Consider the following 24,198-nt stretch of genomic DNA (forward strand, 5'->3'; position numbering starts at 1 on the left):
CTTCCCAAGTTGGAGTTTATATCCAGATAGGAAGGTACTTCGAAATTATGTAGGTCAAGCGATCTATCAGAATCTCAGGATCAACGCGTTTTGGCCGAGTTCTAAGGGATTCAGTCTTCGTCTTATTTAATGATATGATGGCGAATCTTATAGATTCAGCCATCTTTCTTATATGCATTGCTCTTCTAATGGGAGTCCGGTGTCACCAGAGAGTGGATCTCATGTGACTCAGCTCTATTATATTTAAGGTAGGATTCGGTATCCATCAATAATAGCTGCAAAAACAAATTATTTATACGAGTATCAAACTGTCTAACTACCAAACAAGCCATCAAATTAGAAATAGCATCAATTAGAAAATCAAGTAATATTTTATTTATATATTTTATATTAGTTTTAAAAATTTAATTATAAAAAGAAATATTAATTAAAATAAATATAAATTCGATTTTTTTTATATTTTAACGTTCATATTTATAATTTAAATTGCAATTTTTATATAAAAAAAATACTATTACTAGTATTTATTATTATAAAAAAAATTAATTAATAAATAATAAATTATAAATTAACGAGTCACATTAAATCAAGTGGAATACTTAAGTAAAAGTAATTTCTATTTATGTGGGGGCTGGGGATTAAGAGAATTAGGACGTGGCAGGCATGCGATTGGTAGTGATATAGAGAGAGAAAGGGTAGCACATGGGCGGTGTTAAGTTTAAGAGAAGCACGTGATCGCATGTGATGTCTCTTCCCTTTCAGTGGACCCTTATCCTACACCTTCATCATCCAAATATTTCTTACTTTCCAATCTCCTAAAGTGCGCGTGGGGTTGTAAACCTAATACTTCCACGTACGGGGGGGTAGGAATCATATTAAAACATTGAAAATAAAAGGTATTTTTCAAAGATGTTGAAATATATTTATAAAACTAATGAAAAAAAATTTACTTAAAAAACACTACAACATTTATAAACTATCGAACATTCAAAAAATATAACACAACAAAAAACAACCAACAAAACATCTAAATACCACTTAGAAATACTAAAAAATATTTTAAATACACTTGAAAACATTAAAAAAAAGGCTTACACAATAAAGCTAACAATTCAGTTGTCAACATTACACATAGCACATTAGCCACACTGTTGATCGCGTTGTTTATCACTATTGGCTGTTGCCGGCCGACAAATTTTTCGGTAACATTTCTGTGGACGGCAAATTTTCAGCAAGACTCCAGCCATGTATTTTGACATTTTTTCCGGCAAATTTTCTTCAAGACTCCGACAAAATTTCCGATGGTTGATGGTTTTTGAGTGAGCCGCGAGTTGCAATAAACCGGTGTCTAGTTAGAGCGTGAAATCCACCTCAGAAACTCCATCAAAGATTGGAAGACAAGGACTTGGGAAGCCAAATTAGGATGGGGCCAGCTTCGTTGGCATTGCCATTTCTGGAACTCAACAACATCCTCTTCTCTTAACAGAACGCATCATGGATTAACATCTTTATCTAATCTAAACATATTTCTCTTTATGCAATTTATTTTCGGATTGGGATTTCCTCAAGCTCAATTTTGAGCTTGAGGGGGTCATGTTCACGATCTATACCGTTCGTTTCAAAATGAATGGTGTTGATCAGAAAAGCACAATTTTAATCAAATTAAATTACACCGTTCATTTTATAATGAACGGTGTAGATCGTGATCATGACCCCCTCAAATTCAAATGAACTTGCGAGAATCTCAATCCTTTATTTTTTTGAAAGCGTAAGTGAGTTGGTTAATTATTTTTTCATTTTAAGTGAATTAGCATATATAAGTGGTATTCACTTTTGAGTTAGCAAATAAGTTTACTAAAAATACCGACCTAAGTATATACATTTGTTTAAATTTTAAGATTAAATTTTACCTTCCGCAACAAATTTATCCGGCTCGAATAAAAATTAATCTAACTATAAAATTTATATATGTCGTTTCATAGTTAAAACCGGTCTAAAACATTATATATATACCTTGTACTACAAATATTACTATATTTAGTTAATTTTTTTTTATTAATAGCATAATATATATAATTTAATTAAAAATTACAAAATGACATTTATTATAATCATATAAAATTAATCAATAAGTAATTATTTTTTCATTTCAAATTTATAAACAACATATGACACATATAAATATTAATATAATAATTTATCTATATATAGTAAGTTAATTTCTTTTTAAAAAAATTCCATTTATACTTATTTAATATAATAATAGTTTTCAATTTCTTTTTATTTATATATGGTAATCTATTATTCAAGTTATAAACGACTGTGTATACTTTAAATAAAAAAATAAAACATTATCTATCAATTTGAGAGTGAATGTAATTTGTATATAAATAAAAAAATTATAAATGAATTAAATTTATTTACAACATACAACATACATGTTACATCAATATATAATCCATAAATTTTTCTACCTTTTTTATTGATAAATTTTATTTTTTATATTTAAACAATATAACACATTTTAAAAATAGGATCACTATAACTAACGAATTATAATTCAAATGGTATAAAAATAACGCTAGACGGCAAGCTGCTCAAAACAGAATCAATATATTAACATTTTATGTTATAAAATAACATAGTACATTCATTGTATTAAAGATAATTTTTACATTCAAACAAAGGGCATAAGCTCAAAACCCTTCTCTTCTCTCACTTTCTATCTTATTCTCCCATCTCTATCTCCTACTACTGCAAATACTATCAATGGAAACCACACTCCGCAGCTATGAAAGCAAAACGCACGCTTCTTTATCGAGTTCTCGACGAAACAGACAGCGTCGAGCAAGAAGATCGTCGTCAAAGAGAAGAGATCAGTTGGTCAAGAATAATAATAAGAAGAAGATGACTAATAATGAAGAAGAAGATGAATTATTAGAGAAAAAAATATGGGTATTGAAGATGATATTGCCCGGAGGTGAGTCCATTGATGGGATTGATGAGTTATTTCAAGAAACTGCTCATTATATTTTGGATTTACAGTCTCAAATTCAAGCTATGAAAATTCTTTCTAGCTTTCTTCAAGGGATGGACAAGGAGAAGAGGAAGTTTGGAGGTTAAAATTTCAAAAACAAAGTAACATATAGTATTTTTTATATTTTTAACCCTTTCATGATCCTTTTTTATATATATTTTTTTGTTATAATTTATTTATTTATTTATTTATTATCTTTTAAAATTAATAGTTTTCTTTCCGGTGCTTATACTATTTGAATTACAACTTGTTGGTAACTAATGACTTTTTTGCTTTTATTAATATTTATGGATAGGTTTTAGAATTTTGGGAAAATCTTAGTTACTCCACATATTGTAGAGAATGTAATTTTCCTTCTTTCTATTTCTCTTGCCTCTTTTTTTTTCCATATTTAATTGTTTATCTTTACCATAGATGGACCACAGTTCTAATTATTCATGTTACAGTTACAGACTATATATATCCGTTTGAATGTCAATTGCTCTAATATTACATGATCTAACAAAATGTAATGTAAATTTTTTGAATTATATGTTTATTTTTTGTATAGATTCACAAAATAAAAGGATTCTGCTACATGCACTCTCTAGCAATTTTCTTTTGCAATGTATTAGCCTATTAGGAGAGCACGCAGTATAAAACTTGTATGATCAATGTTTTAAAATAGATGCACAAGCCTGATCTTAATAAATCAAACTAACAGTAATTAATCAAATGTTTTGTATTTGAAAAAAAAAAATACAAATCTTTCGTTTATTTTTTTGGATTTTTTTTCTATTGTTTTTTTTTTGAAATAAAAAACTTCTATTAATCAAAAGCTGATTGATCAGCCAGTACATAGAATTTGATAATCAGAGGGACATGTCCCAACCAATTAGATAAACTAAAATAGTCATATGCTACCACATGAGATTTTCTATCGTAATTAAAACAATATATATGCATCTCAATTAAGCTAAAGTAGTCATGTGCTATCAAACTGATAATATTACAAAGTAAAGAGTTGTTGTTGAAGGCATCCATTACAATCTTTAAAATAAAGGGAATTAGATTACCTTCGCTTGCCATGATAATACTAACTTTAATCGCACGACTGCTACAACTAGCAGCTATAACTTCATCATTAGAGCCCTTAATCACATCTTCAGTGACATATCTCTTCTCTTAAACATCAAAGACATCATCTATACTGACGCAAAACATACCGATATTTGGTGAAATCCGTCGTAAGATGGTGACTCTAATTGTTTTAGAGATCCAAATCGCTTGCATCGTAAAAAACAATTTCATCTCCAACGATGAAAAAAACTATTATTAATTTCGATTAGAATAGATCTAATAAAATTAAGATGCTAAAGTAGAAAATAATATATAAATTTAGACCAAAATTGTCCAAGAAATAAATTTTATTCAAAATTAAAGACAAAAACTATGAGAAAGGCTAAAAAAACTGAATTTGAGAGGTTTCTCAAAAGAGAGAGACGGCTCTATTGTTTTTTTTGTCTTTCGGCTTGTCCTTAAATTTGAGCATAATAAGTTAATTGAATGTATAAATTTAAAATCAACAAAGCTTTGTTTGCCCCCTCAACTTGGTAGAAAATATCAATTAAGGATAAATTTATGGCTATAGATAAAAACACTTACAACTTAACTAATCTGACTCGTTTTTCCCCCTAACTACGGTGACACAAAATAATCGGAGCAATCGGAGTTGAGGTGACAGTAAATTATTGTACCATTTGGCACTGAACAGATAAAACGAAACAAAACACCTATTTCAAGGGTGTTTTTTTTGTTCCAAAATACTTACTTCGAAGATTTTTTTTTCTTTTCGAAATCATAAATTTGACTTTATTTGATAGTTCATTCCAACTTTAAAGATACTATTTATTGATTTTAGAATCATATTATTCCGAAAATGCAACTATATCTTCATTTATAAGCATCATCTCAAATCATTTGTTATTGATTTAGACACTTTATATTTATGAATTAGATATTTTTAAAAACGAATAGATAAATCTTTTGATTAAGAAATCATATTCGTTTAAAGATGGTGGATAAATTCTTTGGATCAAATCCATTCTATGAATTATCAATTATCAAACCTTTACTATTGAATGCAAACTTTCATTCTTTAAATCTAACTTTTCTAATCTATTTAGCTCTAACCATGCTCTCCCTAAAGACACACACACACACAAAGAGCTAGCCGGCTAACCCATTTGACTAAATCATAGACGATCCCACCGCACCTTTAAGCACGATACCAAATTCCTCATTTTGAAACAATCTCAGCGGCTCCCTCAGAAAACGGAAACAATCTCAACCGTCTATTCTCATTAAAATAAACCCTATTATCTTTCGTATCAATTTCTGCCATTTTCCCATCCTCACTTTCCCGGAAAAAGATAAAAGAAAATCCTCCACACTCACAGGTAAAGTAGAACCTTCCACTTTCTGTTTGGTTGCCGAGAAAAACACCATTTCTCCGTCTTTTCCTCATACAATCTAATTCACTTTCTTATTCCCTGCAGTTTAACAAATGGCGGACGAAAACGGCGTCGTTCCAGTAGAGAACGAGGAAGATCAGACAACAGAAGCAACAGCTAAGCTGAAACAGAGAATCGAATCATTAGAGAGCGAGAACGAGAACTTAACGGCCGAGATCGAATCGTTAAAATTGAGTAAATCAGAATCCGAACAGCAAGCAAAATACCTAGAAGTAGTTGCTAAAAGAGCATCGGAGCTGGAAACAGAAGTGTCTCGACTGCAACACGATTTAGTTTCCGCGATGAGCGAAGGCGAAGAGGCGAATAACGAGGTAAAAGAGCTGAAGAAAGTGATCGGAATTAAAGAAGGAGAAATAGAAGAGATAAAGAAGGAGAAAATCGAGATTGAGAAGAAAGTGAGGGAGTTAGAGAGGAAAATTGGAGTTCTGGAGATGAAAGAAATTGAGGAGAGGAGCAAGAGAGTGAGAATCGAAGAGGAAATGCGCGAAAAAATTGATTTAAAAGAGAAGGAAATTGTTCAGTTTAAGAACAAATATCTCGAACTCGAGAATGATTTGGTGCAATTGAAGGAGGCCTCTCAGGAGAATGAGAGGAGTTTGTTGGGGAAGATTAAAGAGGCGCAGGAGAAGCTGGATGAGACCGAGATTCTGGCTACTAAAGTGAAGGAGATCAATGGGATTGTAGGTGAATTCGCAAGGTCGGAAGAGAAGATTATGGATTGGCCAATGATTGCTGGTTGTTCAGCTGGTGCTGTTGTATTTGCTGCTGCTGTGGGTTATGTTTGCTGTGTTAAGCGATCTTGATTGGCGAATTTCAGTTTTGCTAGGCGATATTCGTAATGGTAATGGTTTTTAATTTTGGTGGAGATTGTTTTTTTTTTTAGCTTTTGATTTACAGTAATATGAATATCTGAATGTTTTATATGTTCAAAAGTTGACTTACTTTGGTTTGCTATGTTGGAAGTATTACAAAGTTATCCAACTAACTGCTACTCATAATGGAATTAGTTTTGATTGGTTTAATGCAGCTATTAGGCAACATTGACTGTTGCTGAATGATTTTGCTTATAACTTTAGTTTTTGAAATTAGGTAATGTCGGTTGAAAATTTAATTGGGTTAATGAAGCTATTTATCATTTCTTTCATGTTAGTGTTTCACGCTCATCGACTATCATTTCTGAACGGTTTAATGGAGCTATTTATTTACTGATATTATAAGTGATTCTTGAATGTTCAAGAAAGGGCTGTCTTATTAACAATTGATGGGATAATATTATCATAGAGACCTTTGGGTGCTTGTTGAACGATGTAAATTGCATCAATTTAGGATATTCATAATACCAGTCTGATGACATATAGAAAAGGAGATTGGATCTTTGTGCTTCCTAGTTAGCACCTATTGCTGTTAGCTTGATCCATGTTTCCTTTTTTTGGCTCAAGAATTTGTTTCAGTTTTGTTCGGTCATGTGATTATGCTATGTCATTTAGGTTGGGTTAGTTTTGAGCTTTTAAGATATATTAAATGTTCAGGCTGTTAGAATGCTAAATTATCTGACTACTTGTAGAGGAATTACTTTTGAATAGTTTAGTGCCACTATGAGGTAGCGCTGGAACTCATCCTATTAAATGTAAGCTGCAGAGTGAAAATGTTTTTCTTTGGTTTACCCTCGGAAGCGCTCCGTCTCCAATTGAGTCAGGTAGATTAGGTAAGCGCTTTTTGGTTGATGTTTTCTTTTGTTTTGCTGTTAATTCTATGCACATCTGATGTGCGTGTGCCTCACGGACGCTTGTTTATGTTAGTAAGCATACAGTGTGGTTACAAATTGATTTGCTTGTAATGTTGCCGGGACATTCAATCATTTACTTTCTTGTCTTTTTCGTACTGCTTATTTCTGTCCTGTTGGTATTTTATTTTCATTGACATTCATTTGGAATACTTCAAAGGTTATCTCTTTGCTAAATTATATACTATAATATTAAAGTGATTCTTGACTATACTTTAAAGACAATATTATTGATCATACTTAATGTAAGGGATCTCAATGGATTAATGAATGAAATTAGGATACTAATAGAATTCATTACGTAGAAAACTTTTTGTGCTTTTGGACAATGTGAAATGAATGAAATTAGGATTTTCATAATACCTTTCTGATGGCATAAAGCCCTGGAATAGCCCGATTGTATCTTTGTACTTCCCAGTTAGGGCATCTCCAATCCAAACCATATAGATAGTCTTTCCTTAATGTCTTTGTGTCCACCCTTATAGAAGCACATGTCTCAGTTTTGCTAAGTGATGCGGTAAGGCTATTTTTTGGTTTTAATTTATGCTGATACCTAGGATGTTTGCTGTGCTTTGTTTTAGTTTAATACTGAACTGAAATTTTGATTTTTTTTTTCAAAACCAAGCTGAATTTCATAACAATCTTAAATTTTCTAACCAAACCAGTCAGTTCTGCTGATTATTTTGGTCGGTTTGTATCAAAATTAAATTGAAACGTTTTACTTTCAAGCCAAACTGAAAAATCAACAAAATTTATCAATTCAAACCAATTTGTTGGTTCAGTTCGATTATTTAGTTTGCTTTGATTTTTACACACCCCTACTCATAGTGGTTTAGTGTCATCTATTAGGCAACACTAAAACTCATTTAACATGTTTGTATGTTGTTATGCTGCACGGTGAATATGTTTCTCTTAGTCCTTCATTCTTGAAATTCGGTGTGCCATTGAATCAAATAGATCATAGAAGTTCTTTTTGATTGATGTTTTATTTATGCTAATAACAGTTATTATGCCCCTGTGATGTGCCTCCGCATATCCTTGTTTCTGTTAGCGAGAAACTTTTCGTTAGTGATACAGCTGCACCATTGACTAGGTGAGTCGATTAGTTGTTTCCTGTGGGTCTGTTATTTGTATTAACAGCTCAGTTTTGTTTGATTTAGTGAAGTTCTCTTTGCTGATTTATCTATTATATCAACAAAATGATTCTTGAATATTCCTTTTAATTGACGGTTATCGATGGACGGTATGTTTTGTGTTTCATTTGCGTAGTTAGCTTTGAATGAGTTTTGAATCATGAACTAGGAAACTATACTGTTTGGTGTATGCTAGATTTCTGCTGAGTTCATATTTGCCCACTTATCATTTTTGTCATTCTAACTTTGAACTATGATTTTTTAAATGCTTATACAATAGTTGTGCCACTTCTATGACCAGCTAATGAGTATTTGCAATAGAAAATCTTTAATTATTGCTAACTCTTTCGATCATTAAATATTCTAGCATAGCAAATGCCTCATTAGTTTGTCGCACAAATGACGTAGCACAATTGTTGCGATATAATTATTCATGTTCTTTTTGGAATACTCTTTTTTAATAATGCTTTTCATTTAATTTTTCCTTTTCTCATGTACATGGCAAGATTTTTAAAGAAAAGAACAGTTTTCAATTCATTATAAATTATAAATTATAAATTAGCTATTTATTCTTACATAGTAGTCATGTAAGTAAAGAAACATTATAATCGAAATGTTTATTTTAAATTTAATATACGTTCGATTCATTGTAAACTGACATTTTTCTCAATTCTCTTTGAGATAATATGTATAATTTGGTATTGCGGAATTGGTAATATAGTCTAGTCGATAATTGGAGCCACAGAAGCAATTTAGCTGAATTAAAAAAGAAAAAAAGAAAAAAAGTGGGCTCAGGTGTGCAGAAGAAGTCTTAGCGTATTGATGGTGTACTAAGGAAGTTCCAATGTGCAAAAGTTTGTCTATTTATAGGATGATTGCAGAACAATCACTACCAAGCTTAAACAGCCATGCCTAGACACATTCCTCTAGATATCCTTATGGAAATACTCTCAAGGCTTCCCGTCAAACCTCTACTCCGATTCAAAAGCGTATCCAAATCATGGTACTCTTTGATCTCCACCAATCCTCGATTTGTCGAGTTACATCTCAAACGTGCAAAGCAAGACGCTGCTCTTAGTCATCACAGACTCTTCCTCTGTACTTGTCCTTCACAATCTCTTGACATGGAGGAAGCTTACTTCGAGTTTGTAACAAGACAACACAATTTTCCGGTCAGGGATCCAGAAGAGTTCGATTTCGAGTTCGTCGGATCTTGCAATGGCTTGATTTGTGCATTACTTGACAAAAAAATCATTGTTTGGAATCCAACTACTGGAGAATCTAGACAGTTACCGAAACCGGATTCTGTTACGGGTGGTCATAAGATACTCTTCCATGGATTCGGATATGATTTTCGTCTCGACGATTATAAACTAGTAAGAGCCGCACATTCTTCTTCTACCAATCAACTTAAAATGGAAATCTTTAACTTAAAAGAAAATGTTTGGCGATCAGCCGACAACGTCCTCCATTTCGATTGCGTCTTAGAGTGCTCTCCGGTTGCTCTAAATGGGGTTTTGCATTGGCTAGTCTATCAACGTGATAGTACTAAATATGCGATATATTCATTTGATTTGGTCGAGGAGAAGTATCTCGAGATTGTAATAGTACCTGATCATGTTTCAGAATATTTGGATATTGAGTCGAAGATTCTAAAAGAGAGTTTATGTGTATGTTCGTGTTGTTATCCAGAAGATTACGAGGCGTGGATGGCGAACGGGTATGGCAGCGAAGCGCGTTGGACTAAACTGTTCAGTGTCTGGAGCGAGCAACTTCCGTTATATGAAAAGTCACTTCATGTTTTATGGGTTGCAAAGAATGGTAATGTTATATTAATTCTGGATACTTGTCAAATAGTTATTTATAATCCTATAGAAAGGAGTAGCAACGTTTTTTTTCCAGATAATAAATCGGGTTGGTTTGAAGCAATTACTTACATGGAGACCATCGTTTCACCAAATGCGTATAATTCATCGACCGATCAGTAGCCGCTGCAGCTGAATTTCAGAAATTTTCTCAGTTAACAAAAACGAAAGCCGAAACATAGGAGTGAACAAGTTTATGTATGCATTTTATACATATAATATAGTAAGCTGTCTTGTGTTTTGTGTCTTCTCTTTGTAAATAAGCTGTATTGATTGTGTGTGATGTGATGATGCTCATAAGTGAAATCCAAATTCTGTAATTGAATAAGAAAACAAAATATAATGTGTATTTACACCATCAATAAAATATTTTATACTATTAGTAAATTAAAATCTGAAAAATCTTTCCTCATTTATTTTAACCTCTAAGAAAGTTGTTTTAACACGAGAAAAATTATTCAATACAACTGTTGCGTCATGTTATTCGGGTCATAAACCAATTGTGCGTAGTTTTGTGGAATTTCCAATGATTAAAAAAATAAATAATAATTAAAAGATTTTTTATGGGAAATGCTTATTGGCTCGTTGTAAATATAACAGGACACAACCAATGCACATAACACGGTCAAATGAATGATGGAAAAAAATATCAGTTTACATCCTAAATTTGTAACAGTTAATCAAATAGTTTTTTTTTTTGATGAATTAATCAAATAGTTAAAAGTTTTAAATAATAATATTTTAAAAATTAAAATATCATAGAACGGTTTCCAAATAACAGTCGGATTAGCTAAAATATTGTTCATCAGATCACTCTGTCTTGCAGAAATAAGAAGCAATTGAAGCCTAGAAATGTCTAAAATTGACGAATTAGACAAAAACCCTAATGTTTTCAAAACCCTCAATTACTTCAATTTTACAATGGGCTGTCTTCCAGATGAGCTGCCATATCTTCACTGCAATGTGTACCCATTGGAAACTTTTCCGGCCAATTTTGCTCCGGTGGAGCTTGTAGAGCTTCATTTGCCTTACACCATGGTATGATTCTAAAGTTTCAGTAATTTACTTTTCTTTGAAAGAAAAAAATACTTAGTTTAATCTGGGAAGAGGTATGTAGCATCTTCTAAATCTTCTAAAAAAAAACGCCCATTTTTTTTTGTATGTTTCGATATGATATCAAAATTTAAATCTGCATTAAATGGTACAAAACTTGCTTTTTATCTTGGCAAAGCACTTGATATTTTTAGATTAAACTTAGGCTATGTGGCAATCGGTGGCTGCATATTCTAAGAATATACTGCTATGTAAGTTGCCAATGACTGATATGGAAGTAAATTCTAAGAATATACTTAACATGGTCATAATATCAGGCCTGAAATAAAAATTAAATTCTTGATATCACTTGGATATTGATTGAAATTTGAAATCAAAGTGAAAGATAGAGTAAAGGTTTGATTATGATACTACTCAAGCTTTTAATTGAATAATGTAATATAAAATTAAGGGATTCATTTATAATATTAATAGAAAGGGTATCATCTAATTCTTTCATTGGTAGTACTTTTGCGCGATTAAATATTCAAATTACTAATAGATAATGTGATGTAATTAATGTTCAGGAAACACTTGAAATTAGAGTGAGTCAACAAGAGGGTGAAGTTGATGTTACAAAGGGTACACCTAATCTGATAGAGGTTGAACTCGATGATGTTGACAAGGGTGTATCTCATCTTACCCACCGTGAAATCGATGTCATTGAAGAAACATCAACGGAAGAAAATATTGAAATCCTTCAGGATATCAAATTTCAAAGTGGGCAATCTTCTGTTGGAGGAGAAAATATTGTCACAGAAGCAGTTTAGCTGTGAACTAGAAAAAGGAAGAGCTGGTTTACTAGGTCAAGTCAACAAAGGAAGTTGATGGTGTGCAGAAGAAGTCTTACCATATTGATGGCGTATAAAGGAAGTTCCAATGTACAAAAGTTTCTGTATTTATTACATAATTACAGTTACAATCACTACCCAGCTCAAACAGCCATGCCTAGACAAATTCCTCAATTTCCACTTGAAATCACTATGGAAATACTCTCAAGGCTTCCTATCACACCTCTGCTACGATTCAAAAGCGTATCTAAATCATGGCACTCTTTGATCTCTACCAATCCTCATTTTTCCGAGTTACATCTCAAACGTGCAAAGCAAGACACTGCTCTTAGTCATCACAGACTCTTCCTCTGTACTTGTCCTTCACAATCTCTTGACATGGAGGAAGCTTACTCTGATGGCGATGACAATCTCGTCATGAGACAACACAATTTTCCCGTCAGGGATCCAGAAGAATTCGATTCGAGTTCGTCGGATCTTGCAACGGCTTGATTTGTGCATTACTTGATTCTGACAACAAAATCATTGTTTGGAATCCAACTACGGGAGAATCTAGACAGTTACCGAAACCCGATTCTGTTACGGGTGACCATAAGATACTCTTCCATGGATTCGGATATGATTTCCGTCTCGACGATTACAAACTAGTAAGAGCCGCACATTCTTCTTCTACCAATCAACTTAAAATGGAAATCTTTAACTTAAAAGAAAATGTTTGGCGATCAGCCGACAACGTCCTCCATTTCAGTTACGTCTTAGAGGGCTCTCCTGTTGCTTTGAACGGGGTTTTGCATTGGCTGGTCTCTCAACATAATAGTACTATATATGCGATATATTCATTTGATTTGGTTGAGGAGAAATATCTCGAGATTGTATTGGTGCCAGATCATGTTTCAAAAAATTTGGGTACCGAGTTGAAGATTCTAGGAGCGAGTTTATGCGTATGTTCGAGCTGTTATCCGGAATATTTTGAGGCGTGGATGATGAACGGATATGGCAGCAAAGCCTGCTGGACTAAATTGTTCAGTATCTCGAGTGAGGAACTTCCGGGTTGTGAAGATTCACTTCATGTTCTATGGGTCGCAAGGAATGGTAATGTTATATTGATTATGGATTCATGTCAAGTAGTTGTTTATAATCCAACAAAAAGGAGCTCAAAAGAGTTTTATCCAGATAATGAATCGTGTTGGTTTGATGCAATTACTTACATGGAGACCATTGTTTCACCGAATGCGCATATTTCATCAATTGATCAGTAGCCGCAGCAGCTGAAATTCAGAAGTTTTTTCAGTTAACGCAAACGAAAAGCCGAAACGTAGGAGTGAACAAGTTTATGTATGCATTTTATACATATAATATAGTAAGCTGTCTTGTGTTTTGTGTATTCTCTTTGTAAATGAGTTTCTATTGATTGTGTGTGATGTGATGATGCTCATAAGTGGAATCCAAATTCTGTAATTGAATAAGAAAACAAAATATAATGTGTATTTACACTGTCAATAAAATCTTTTATACTATTAATAAATTAAAATCTGAAAAATCTTCCGTTATTTATTTTAATATCCAAGAAATTCTTAAAAAAAACTCTTCCTGTTTTAACATGAAAAAAAGTATTCAATATAATAAACCAATTGTGCGTTAGTCGTGTGGAATATGCAATGATTAAAAAAATAAATAATAATTAAAAAAATTTCTATCGCAAATGCTCATCGGCTTGTTGTAATTATGATATGACATGACACAACCAATGCATCTAACACGGTCAAATGAATAATAATAAAAAAAAACAGTTTACATCCTAAATTTGCAACACTTAATCAAATAGTCAAAAGTTTTAAATAATAGTAATATTTTAAAAATTAAAGGCTAATAGGCTGAAAAAACCCCGACCTTTGTTTTAGTTTTCAGTTCCACCGCGACCTAGCAATTTTTTCAATTATACCCTATTTGTATTTTTTATTTTCAATTGCACCCTGATGTATTAAATTGAACTCTTTTCATTTGGTTAATATTCAAAATAAGTCCTTCATTTTTATTAAAAAACCTAAAAATCCTTTAATATTATAAATTATACCAAAAAACCATCTTCTCTATAAATAAAATAAATAAATTTAAATTAATTAAAAAAATAAAAAATATTTTTGAAAATTTCCGGAGGAGGAGCAGCTGCTCCTCCTCCGGAAATTAAAACAAAATAAAAAAAAAATTAATTTATTTTTATTTTTAGGATTGTTTTGAATTTTATTTAAGTATAAGGATTTGTTTGAATTTTACCAAATGGAAAAAAGTATGAACTAATCTTTAAATGTATTTGTTTTATATATTTTAGTCCTTATAATAATAAATTCATTTAATATTTTTTAATTCAGGGTGCAATTGAAAAATGAAAATGCAAAATAGGGTATAATTAAATTATTAGGTTGGGGTGGAATTGAAAATTAAAACAAAGTTCAGGGTTTTTTCAGTCTATTAGCCAAAATTAAAATATCATAGAACGGTTTACAAATAACACCCGGCTTAGCTAAAATATTGTTCATCGGATCACTCTGTCTTGCAGAAATAAGAAGCAATTGAAGCCTAGAAATGTCTAAAATTGACGAAATGGACAAAAACCCTAATGTTTTCAAAACCCTCAATTACTTCAATTTTACCATGGGCTGTCTTCCAGATGAGCTGCCATATCTTCACTGCAATGTGTACCCATTGGAAACTTTTCCGGCCAATTTTGCTCCGGTGGAGCTTGTAGAGCTTCATTTGCCTTACACCATGGTATGCTTCTAAAGTTTCAGTAATTTACTTTTTCATTGAAAAAAAATACTTAGTTTATTCTGGCTATGTTTGTTTTGCTGCAGAATATAAAAGCTTGCAAAGACAGCAAAGTACAAATATCGAAAGGTTATCTTCTAAATTTATGCCAAAATTATTAATATCAATATCAAACTAAACGATATAGTATATACCTTTATAAATTATTACAGTTAGGACCATTTTTCTTATTGCTTGCTACCCATTGCTTATACTATTTGAGCTATACCTCATTGATTAGTTAGGACTATTATTTACGTAACTCGAAGTATCAAATCAATAACATTCTATAATTTCATATGCAATTCGAGAATTTAAAACCACAACTATTAGATATTAGAAAAAATTCAATTAGATTTCAATCAAAAGAAAACAAATAATAATGGATTCATATGTTAGTAAAGTAGCTACATAATACATTTATTATTTTTGTAAATAAATAATTCATAATTAAAATTAGATATATCTAAAGATTTTAAAAATTTCATATCATTTTATAATTTAACTCATTAAACCAAATCATGATCTTAAAAAGTTATTAAATTATAGAGATTATCACTTTATCAAATAATAAATTATAGAGGTTATATCATATGTGAAATTTGAATAAAGATATGAACGGTCGCATTCGTTTCTTCAATATAAGCTTTTCAATTTTCTTTATTTGTTGTCCATTTCTTTTTTACATTGCTGAATAAAGCTTTGAAAGTTATAAATGGTGGGTCAAAGAAACATCTTGCCTTTGCATTTGATGCTTATATTATTGGCTAAATAAAGGCATATACTTTTGCTTTTGATAAAGGCATTCCTTTCGTTTTCTTTGTCTATTCTTTGTCCATTCTTCAATATTAATTTTTTTTGACATAAAACTGAAAAGCTGTGATTATTCACCCATTTTCTATTGTTGTGATATACATCAGAACAAGAGTTTCAGTCTTTCTTTGGTTTGTAAGTAATCAATTCTAATTGTCTTATTCTTCCAAGTAGATTTTAGAATAAATAAATATTTTATATGGTAGATCCTTGTTGTTGTCTGTGTTTGTTAATTGATTAAACTTATAACTTTTTCCTTTTTTTTTGGTAATGTTGCCTTAAAATTTGGAAACAATTTGTAACAACTGAACCATTTTATAATTTATATTTCAATGTTTAGATCACAAATGTACTTTTTTTATTTTTTTACTACAAATATCACAATTTTTTTAATGGGATCTCAGATTACTTTTATAACTTTAATATCACATTAATATACTATATATTATATAGTATGATATATATCATATATCTATCAATATAGATTGCAAGTCATTTTTTTATTACAATGAACGGGGAGTAGAGGTTCGAATCTAAATCTCTAATTTTGAATAATATGTCTCTATTAATTGGTTAATCCTACGGTGTAGTATAGATTGAGAGTTTCTTTTTGTACAACTTATAATAAGTCAATTCAACCAATAATAGTTTAACTAGAATATTTTAAGAAGAGAAATAAATATCCGTACTCTTGTATTCTTGGGCTAATTCTAATTGACCTCAATAATAGTTTTTCTGTTTTTAGTTGTTTTTCCTGCTCTCGCGTCTTAATTAGGCAAGAAAATAACTATTGCTGTTGTTTGTTGAACGTTAATTATGTAAAACAGACCGGCTACTTGCTGCTTCCGGTTGATACATACACTTATTTGACAAGCCCACTTTGCTTTCTTTCTTCCTGGTAAGCGATTTAATAGCCATTATTTGCATTTATTCCAGACTTTTTTTCTTCTTAATTTATCTTTTATTGGTTAAAACATTTCATTCATTTTTATGTTTCTGATGTTACAGTAAGAGAGAGAAATGGACTTTATTATGTCTGTTGCAACTTCAGTTGCTACTGACATTGCAAAATCTGTTATAGCCCCTATTGGAAGGCAGATTGGCTACATTATTTACTACAGCCGTAATGTCAACAATCTAAGAGTGGAGCTGCAGAAGCTGGTTGACAAGAAAACGACTGAGGTGGATCCACGTGTTGATAATGCTGCAAGGAACTTGGAAAATGTTGCTGCTTCAGTGACTAATTGGCAGAAAGCAGTCAATGATGTGAATGGAGCTGCTACAGATTTTCTGGATGACGAAGTTAAAAGGAATAACAAGTGCATGAATGGGTTGTGTCCTAATCCAATCTCACATCATTCTTTGGGTAGAAAAGCTGTGAAGATCGCTGCTGATGTTCTTACTCTTCTCCAAGAAGCTGATCAATGGCCTTTCCTCAATCAAATTGCCATTCCTGCACCTCCATCGATGTCAGGATCAACATTCGATGCCGTAGGAATAAGGCTTTTTGAATCCAGGAGATCAATCGAGCATGCGGTGTGCGAAGCATTAAAGGATGATAATTTAGGCATGATTGGTCTATGTGGGATGGGTGGAGTGGGTAAAACCACTCTAGTAAAGAAGCTCATGAAAAGAGCTCTGAATGAGCAATTATTTGATGAAATTGTGATGGCAGTCGTTTCTCAGAGTCCGAACATTCAGAGGCTTCAAGGTGAAATTGCTGCTCCTTTAGGGTTGCAGTTTGATAATGAGAGTTTACTTGGAAGGGCTGGTAAGCTACATGCAAGGATTGCAGATAGTGAGAAAAGGATCCTTTTAATATTAGACGATGTTTGGAACGAGTTAAATTTTGAAGAAATAGGACTCCCTCCACCTAATAAATCAAGGAAATACAAGATTGTTTTGACTTCGCGAAATAAAGATGTTTGCAACGTAATGGGGAGCCAAAAGAATTTTGAAATCCAAGTTTTAGAAAATGAAGAAGCTTGGTCTTTGTTTAGAGAAATGGCCGGCGATTCCTTTGATCAGGTAGCAAGAGAGGTCTCAGATGAATGCAGAGGTTTGCCTATTGCAATTGTAACTTTGGCCAAGGCATTGAAAAATAAAACAAAAGAAATTTGGGATGATGCACTTGTAAGACTAAAGAATTCTAACACGGAAGGTATTAGAGGAATGGAAAAAGATGTGTTGTTCCGAATTGAATTAAGTTATGATTATCTGGAAAATGAGGAAGCAAAGTCATGTTTTTTGATGTGTTGTTTGTATCCTGAAGATTACGATGTTCCAGTTGAATATTTGGTCAGATATGGGATTGGACTGGGGCTGTTTAAAAATGTTCGTACCGTGCAGCAGGCAAGAAATAGAGTTTATGCCATTATTGATGAACTCAAAGCATCATTCTTGTTGCTTAATGGTGATGCATATTTGTATGATTCTGTGAAAATGCATGATCTAGTACGAGATGTTGCCATAAGAATTGCCTCCAAGGATCAACATAGGTATATAGTAAGCTGTGATGCTGAAATAAACAAGTGGCCTGAAGGTACAGATCAGAAGTATAGAGATTGCACTGCGATTTCACTATTTTGTAGTAAAATTAAGGAACACCCAGTTGATTTGGAGTGTCCAAAGCTACAACTTTTACAAGTTGAATGCGGAAAAGATTCACAATCCCTACCAGAAAATCTTTTTGAAGGGATGATAGAACTCAAAGTTGTTTCATTGAAAATCCCATCTTTGCCCCGGTCGCTTGATGTCCTAAAGAAACTTCAAACCTTGCATCTTAAGCTTCTTCATTTTGGTGATATATCTACAATTGGTGCTTTACAGAGTCTGCAAATTCTTTGTATTAAGAGCGGAAGTTATAGGAGCGGAAGTATTTTTTCTAAAAAAAAAAAAGAGAGAAGTTTTAAGTATTTGCCAACAGAAATTGGAATGTTGAAGAATTTGAGGTTGCTAGATTTATGGGAAATGGAGGAATTGGAGTACATTCCATCAGGTGTATTATCAAGATTGTCCAAATTGGAAGAGTTGTATGTGACAAGTTTCTTCTTTGCTTGGGGAGTGACTACTGAAGATGGAAAGACAAATGCAAGCCTCAATGAGATAGAGTCTCATCCCATAACTGGATTAAAAATTGGTATACAAAATTCCTCAGTTTTGTGTAAAGAATCCGTCTTCGAGAATCTTACTAGATTTAAAATCATTATGTCTCCATTTGCATTTGTTGATAGAAGGGAACGACGACGCAGAGATTCTGTGAATGAGTTATATATTGGAGGTGATGCAATTGAAATTAAAAATAGCGCGATCCATGCTTTATTAAGAACATCTGAAGGGTTGATGCTGAAAAATTCAAATGTGAAGACTGTTCATGAGCTAGAAGACAATGGCTGTCCATATTTGAAGAAGATAGCAGTTCACAGTTGTGATAGGCTAGAATGCTTTGTTGATGCAACCAAGGGGAGTCCATCTTCACAAGAAATTACGCAATTAAGGATTAGTGATTCGGTTCAGCTTCCATGTTATGCTAATTTGAGAGTGATCAAAGTACAGCTTTGTTGCAAGTTAAGATATGTGTTTCCACTATCAGTTGCCAGAGGGTTGAGACATCTTGAAAGTTTAGATATATATAAATGTGATGAGATGGAGGTAATCTTCTACAGAGAGGAAGAAGATTATGGTAACATGAGAGCTGTGCTTGAGTTTCCTAAACTAAAAGAATTAAGTCTTGTTGCTCAAAAGCTAATATCAGCTGTTGGTCATCTAAATCCTAATCAATTGAAGGAAGATGATTGTGCCCTGAAGACATCAACAATGAGTTGGAAGGTGTGATTTTTATTATATATATATGATCTAGCGATATGACTATGACGTTATAGTTTTAATGAATAAGCTATGATTTATTAACACTGTAAAATCCCTCTTGCAGAGTAAAAAAATAGTTGAGCAATGCCTCTTTCCATCGCATTGGCTACAAGCACAAAATCTACAAAATCTGGAGTTGTCAAATTGCAATTCATTAAAAGTGGTATTTTCCCCATCCGGAGCACAACAACTGGTACAACTTAAAGGTTTAAGTATAATAGAATGTGAGCAGTTGCAATTTATAGTAGCAGAAGAAGAGGAAGACACTAATAAGGGAACAACCAAAATAGTACTGTTTCCTTCCTTAACATACCTTTATCTCTATCGTCTACCAGAGATAGTGGCCTTTTGTCCGAACAGGCATATCTCCTTTGATTTGCCCTTGTTTAAAAACTTGCATTGTGAAGAATGTCCTAAAATGAAGAGATTTTGCTCAACAACTCCAACCCAATCAATGTTGAACCAGACTGCGAGTTGTTCCATTGATGGTGTCCATAATGTCTCCAGGAGCAAGACAAGCATGCCCAGCTTGATAGTTCCAAGGATAGCAAGAAGGGGATCACAACAAGAAAGTGTCAAAACAAATACGCAAACTAGACATCCTATTTCTGGTGAAGATCAGCTGCAAAAGGTAAACAAATTTTAGATAGATACATATCATTTATAATGAGTTAGACTTAATTAAAATTTTATGGTATACATTCGTCTAGAATCATTATAGTTTGACACGAGGACCCAGAAAATCCAAATTTTTGTCACTTTATCAAGTCTAACAAAAATTATTTGTGAATTAAAGTCTGATTTGAATATTTTTATTTTAATTATATCCAAACCTGCTCAATTACATCAATTGAGATTGATTTTATCATTGAATTTTCGTGTGTTTGCCTTTTTGTTTCAATTGGGTGGATTTGCCTACAATAGGCAACCATTCAATGACTTCAGTATGAACAAAATCAAGCTCAATTGATTCATTTGCAACGATTTGGCTACAATTGACAAAATCCTTCACATCAAGTAATAGTTGACAAATTTAAAAGTTTTAGTTAGTATTGATATGTAAATATTTTATCATTTACATCATTAGTCCTTATATTTTAAATACATTTTTAATTGGAAGCTTTTATCTTTGTAGGAGGATTTATCACAGCAAATTAATGGCCGCAATGGAACAAGTTGCCTTTTCCCATCCAATTTGATTGAAAAAATGCCTAGTCTGAAAACAGTTAAGCTGGAATCTTGTGAAGCGGTAGAAGTGATGTTTTCATTTGAGAAATGCGCTGATGGAGTACTGCTTGGTGATTTTGAAAAAATGGACTTGCACACTCTACCAAGTTTGGTGCATGTATGGCTCAGCATTTCACCACAAGTAACGGCTTTTCAAAGCTTGAAGCAACTAACAATTGTAAATTGTGAGAAATTATTACATGTATGGTCACGTGGAGTGGACGAAAACATGATAGAACAGGGCAAGTCCAAAATTGTATTTCCTCAACTGACGATTTTGGAGCTTGAAAGTTTGCACAACCTCACTAGTTTCTGCACTGAAATATGTGCTGTCACAGTTGAATTGCCGTTGTTAGAAACATTCCGTATCAAAGACTGCAATCAGATGAGGAGTTTCTCCTATGGAGCATCAGTAATCACACCAAAACTGAAGGAGATAAAGACGGATGAGTTTAACTATTCATTAAATGAAGACTTGAATGTAACTTTCCAAAATGTGGTATGTACTGTCCCTTATATCTACTCTGCTCATTATTCTTAATATTAAAAGGTTTAGTGGTATCAATTAAGTACCACTGAGCCCTTTAACCTTCTTTTAAAATAGAAGAAACATAATTAACTTCTAAAATTCAGTTGATTATTGAGTGTAGTTTTTTATGTTAATTCAGATGCCAAGGCTTGTAATGGTGGATGACAAGTACTATTTAGCACATAGTGGATCGAGCACATTCCGTAGTTTCATTGTTCGAAATTGCAAAACCATGTTGAACTCGATCCCTCGTAATTTCACAATAAGTCTTCAAAATCTCGAAAAGCTTTGGGTAAAGGAGTGTGATTCATTTATATTTAAGTACGAAGAAGGAGATGTTGTGACATTCTCTCACCTTGAAGACATTTATCTGGAAAATCTACCAAAACTTGAGCATTTATTCAATAAATTTACAATAAATGTCATTGGCTTTCAAAAGCTGACCAATCTACGAGTTAGATATTGTGATAGTTTGAGAAGCATTTTCTCAAGTTCGATGGCGAAGGGTCTTTTACAACTCCAAGCACTTGAGATATCGTATTGTAGTGTGTTGACAGAAATAATAGTAGAAGAGGATGAAGAAGAAGAAGAAGTCGAAATTGTGTTTCCGCAACTAAGATCTCTGTTTCTTTCTGATTTAGACAAGCTTACAAGTTTCTGCAATGGCACTTGTTCTCTTGAATTTCCATTATTACAAGATATTAGCATAGGGGGTTGCACTCAAATGAAGACTTTTACTTATGGATCATTGATTACTCCAAAGCTGAAAAAAGCACGACTCAATCGCAGAGAGTATGATTCATTGATTGGTGACCAAGATCTTAATGCAACACTGCATCAACGCTACAAACCCAAGGAAGAGGTATGTAACACTCACTTGCTCTTTCTTTATATGATTAATTTTAGTGATAAGATTGGCTTAAAAGCCCAAGTTGCATCAAACTTGGCATTGAAATGGTGCAAATTTATTTATTTTTTATCTCGGCAAAGTAGTTTATTTTTTTAGATTAAACTTAGTCTATATATGTGGCAATCAGTGACCGCATATTCTAAGAATATGCTGCTATTTAAGGCGCCAATGATATGGCGACGGATATGTTAACCGATATGGCAGGAAATTCTAAGAAAATACTTCACATAGTCATCATATCATGCCTGAAATAAAAATTCAATTTTTGATATCCAATTGATATTTGATATGAAAGTGAAAGATAGAGTAAAGGTTTGATACTACTCAAGCTTTTAATTGGATAATATAATATAAATTTAGGGGATGTATTTTTTTATACTATATATAAAAGTACGGACGGGGGACATGCACATTTACGTTAATGTCATTTTTACTTTATAAAATATAGTTATTAATTAGAAATCTATTAAGATAATTATTAAAATTAGAGTAGCTAACTAAAATAAACTACTATGTTAAGATAATTGTCTAGAGTAATAACTAAGATAGACTATTTTAAATATTTAATAATTACTATTTTAATTATCATTTAATTATCTATAATTCTAACTAAGATAAACTACTCTTAATAAAATATTATTTTAATTATTGTTTGATATTTTCTATTTACATTCTCTGTAATTGTAAAATTTGAGTATTTAGAAAACTTCAACTATTAAAATACTCATCTAAAATATTAAATAAGATAAACTATTTCTAATTAACTACTATTTTTATTTTTATTTGATATTTTATAATTATAATAAATGTAACTTTTATAATTTGAGGAGTCACGCTACGAGTCACGTGATTACTACGGTAGTACTGTATTTAGAAAAGTTATAGAAAGGGTATCATCTAATTCTTTCATTAGTAGTACTTTTGTGCAATCAAATATTTAAATTGTTAATAGATAATGTGATGTATTTAATGTTCAGGAAACACTTGAAATTAGAGGAAGTTCACGAGAGGTTGAAGTTGATGTTACAAAGGGTACACCTAATGCAATAGAGGGTGAACTCGATGATGTTGGCCAGGACGTATCTCATCTTACCCGCCATGAGATAGATGTTATGGAAGAAACGTCAATTGAAGAAAATGTTGAAATCCTTCAGGATATCAAATTTCAAAGTGGGCAATCTTCAGTTGAAGGAGAAAATCATGCTTGAAAAAGCTAACTCATGCGCAATAAATAAAGGTGAGTTATTTTAGTAGCATAATCTTGCAAATGAAAAAAAGGTAACAACTGTTTGTACTAATTTCTTCTTTCTTTCACATGTATGTGAAAATAGGCAACATTAGTGGCGGAGCCAGAGGGCGAGGATGGGCCGCTACTCCCCTCTGCCGGCGAGATCCCCTGAACTGCTGCCCTGCACCTGTGCTGCTGCCCCCCTCTATCTTGTTGAACCCTACTGAGTATCTTTGCCTTTTTGTTTGGATTGGCTGATTTCGAAATAATAAAATGTGGATTTTGTTTGTTTGGTGAAATTATGAAGAGTGGGTTTGAGCCTAAGTTGTGCTTGGATGGAAAGACAATGGATGTACTGAAACTGTTAGATAAAATGATTAACTGGGTTTCAAAATGTGGTGTTGGGTAGTAACATTTTTGGCAAAAGGTGTAATTTGATCTTTTAATTATTATTGAAAATTACTGATAACCGCTCCTATGAGGAACTGAATCATTCAAGTTGACTCTTATATTTGTTGTTCAATAAATTAATAATTTTACTAATTAATAGACTTCATGCTTATCCTAGGCTAGTACGAATTCTCATGAAAATGGATATACGTACT

At 32.4% G+C, this 24,198-nt stretch overlaps 6 protein-coding genes across 8 annotated transcripts; all 6 read left to right on the forward strand.

Annotated features, from left to right (window-relative positions):
- Window positions 1–2,658: 2,658 nt before the first annotated feature.
- Window positions 2,659–3,208, forward strand: LOC126678731 (transcription factor PAR1). Its single transcript, XM_050373629.1, has one exon. The coding sequence runs from the start codon at window positions 2,770–2,772 to the stop codon at window positions 3,121–3,123; it is 354 nt and encodes a 117-aa protein (XP_050229586.1). The 5' UTR covers window positions 2,659–2,769; the 3' UTR covers window positions 3,124–3,208.
- A 2,157-nt stretch (window positions 3,209–5,365) lies between these two features.
- LOC126677687 (peroxisomal and mitochondrial division factor 2-like) lies at window positions 5,366–6,572 on the forward strand. The gene is made up of 2 exons (XM_050372442.2): window positions 5,366–5,475; window positions 5,575–6,572. Exon 2 carries the CDS (start codon window positions 5,583–5,585, stop codon window positions 6,351–6,353), a length of 771 nt encoding a protein of 256 aa, XP_050228399.1. The 5' UTR covers window positions 5,366–5,475; window positions 5,575–5,582; the 3' UTR covers window positions 6,354–6,572.
- A 97-nt stretch (window positions 6,573–6,669) lies between these two features.
- On the forward strand, window positions 6,670–10,614 carry LOC126677686 (F-box/kelch-repeat protein At3g06240-like). 2 transcript variants are annotated; one of them, XM_050372441.2, is made up of 2 exons: window positions 6,670–10,287; window positions 10,369–10,614. In XM_050372441.2, the coding sequence occupies exons 1-2, from the start codon at window positions 9,375–9,377 to the stop codon at window positions 10,452–10,454; spliced, it is 999 nt and encodes a 332-aa protein (XP_050228398.1). In that variant the 5' UTR covers window positions 6,670–9,374; the 3' UTR covers window positions 10,455–10,614. The 2 variants fall into 2 exon arrangements, with proteins under 2 accessions (XP_050228398.1, XP_050228397.1); XM_050372440.2 differs by having other exon boundaries at window positions 6,670–7,850; window positions 8,338–10,614.
- A 460-nt stretch (window positions 10,615–11,074) lies between these two features.
- Window positions 11,075–12,387, forward strand: LOC130015452 (disease resistance protein RRS1B-like). The gene is made up of 2 exons (XM_056105641.1): window positions 11,075–11,369; window positions 11,951–12,387. Exons 1-2 carry the CDS (start codon window positions 11,184–11,186, stop codon window positions 12,191–12,193), a joined length of 429 nt encoding a protein of 142 aa, XP_055961616.1. The 5' UTR covers window positions 11,075–11,183; the 3' UTR covers window positions 12,194–12,387.
- On the forward strand, window positions 12,281–13,652 carry LOC130015429 (F-box/kelch-repeat protein At3g23880-like). Its single transcript, XM_056105546.1, has 2 exons — window positions 12,281–12,457; window positions 12,622–13,652. Exons 1-2 carry the CDS (start codon window positions 12,281–12,283, stop codon window positions 13,471–13,473), a joined length of 1,029 nt encoding a protein of 342 aa, XP_055961521.1. The 3' UTR covers window positions 13,474–13,652.
- Window positions 13,653–14,726: 1,074 nt separating this feature from the next.
- LOC126677500 (disease resistance protein At4g27190-like) lies at window positions 14,727–24,062 on the forward strand. Of its 2 annotated transcripts, XM_050372155.2 has the most exons (9): window positions 14,727–14,983; window positions 15,067–15,109; window positions 16,660–16,730; window positions 16,841–19,660; window positions 19,764–20,330; window positions 20,835–21,425; window positions 21,595–22,317; window positions 23,343–23,602; window positions 23,697–24,062. In XM_050372155.2, the coding sequence occupies exons 4-8, from the start codon at window positions 16,853–16,855 to the stop codon at window positions 23,571–23,573; spliced, it is 4,920 nt and encodes a 1,639-aa protein (XP_050228112.1). In that variant the 5' UTR covers window positions 14,727–14,983; window positions 15,067–15,109; window positions 16,660–16,730; window positions 16,841–16,852; the 3' UTR covers window positions 23,574–23,602; window positions 23,697–24,062. The 2 variants fall into 2 exon arrangements, with proteins under 2 accessions (XP_050228112.1, XP_050228113.1); XM_050372156.2 differs by lacking the exons at window positions 14,727–14,983; window positions 15,067–15,109 and adding an exon at window positions 15,857–15,967.
- Window positions 24,063–24,198: the final 136 nt, after the last annotated feature.

The sequence above is a fragment of the Mercurialis annua genome, linkage group LG4 (assembly GCF_937616625.2).
Source record: "Mercurialis annua linkage group LG4, ddMerAnnu1.2, whole genome shotgun sequence".
In the NCBI taxonomy this organism is placed as follows: Eukaryota; Viridiplantae; Streptophyta; class Magnoliopsida; order Malpighiales; family Euphorbiaceae; genus Mercurialis; species Mercurialis annua.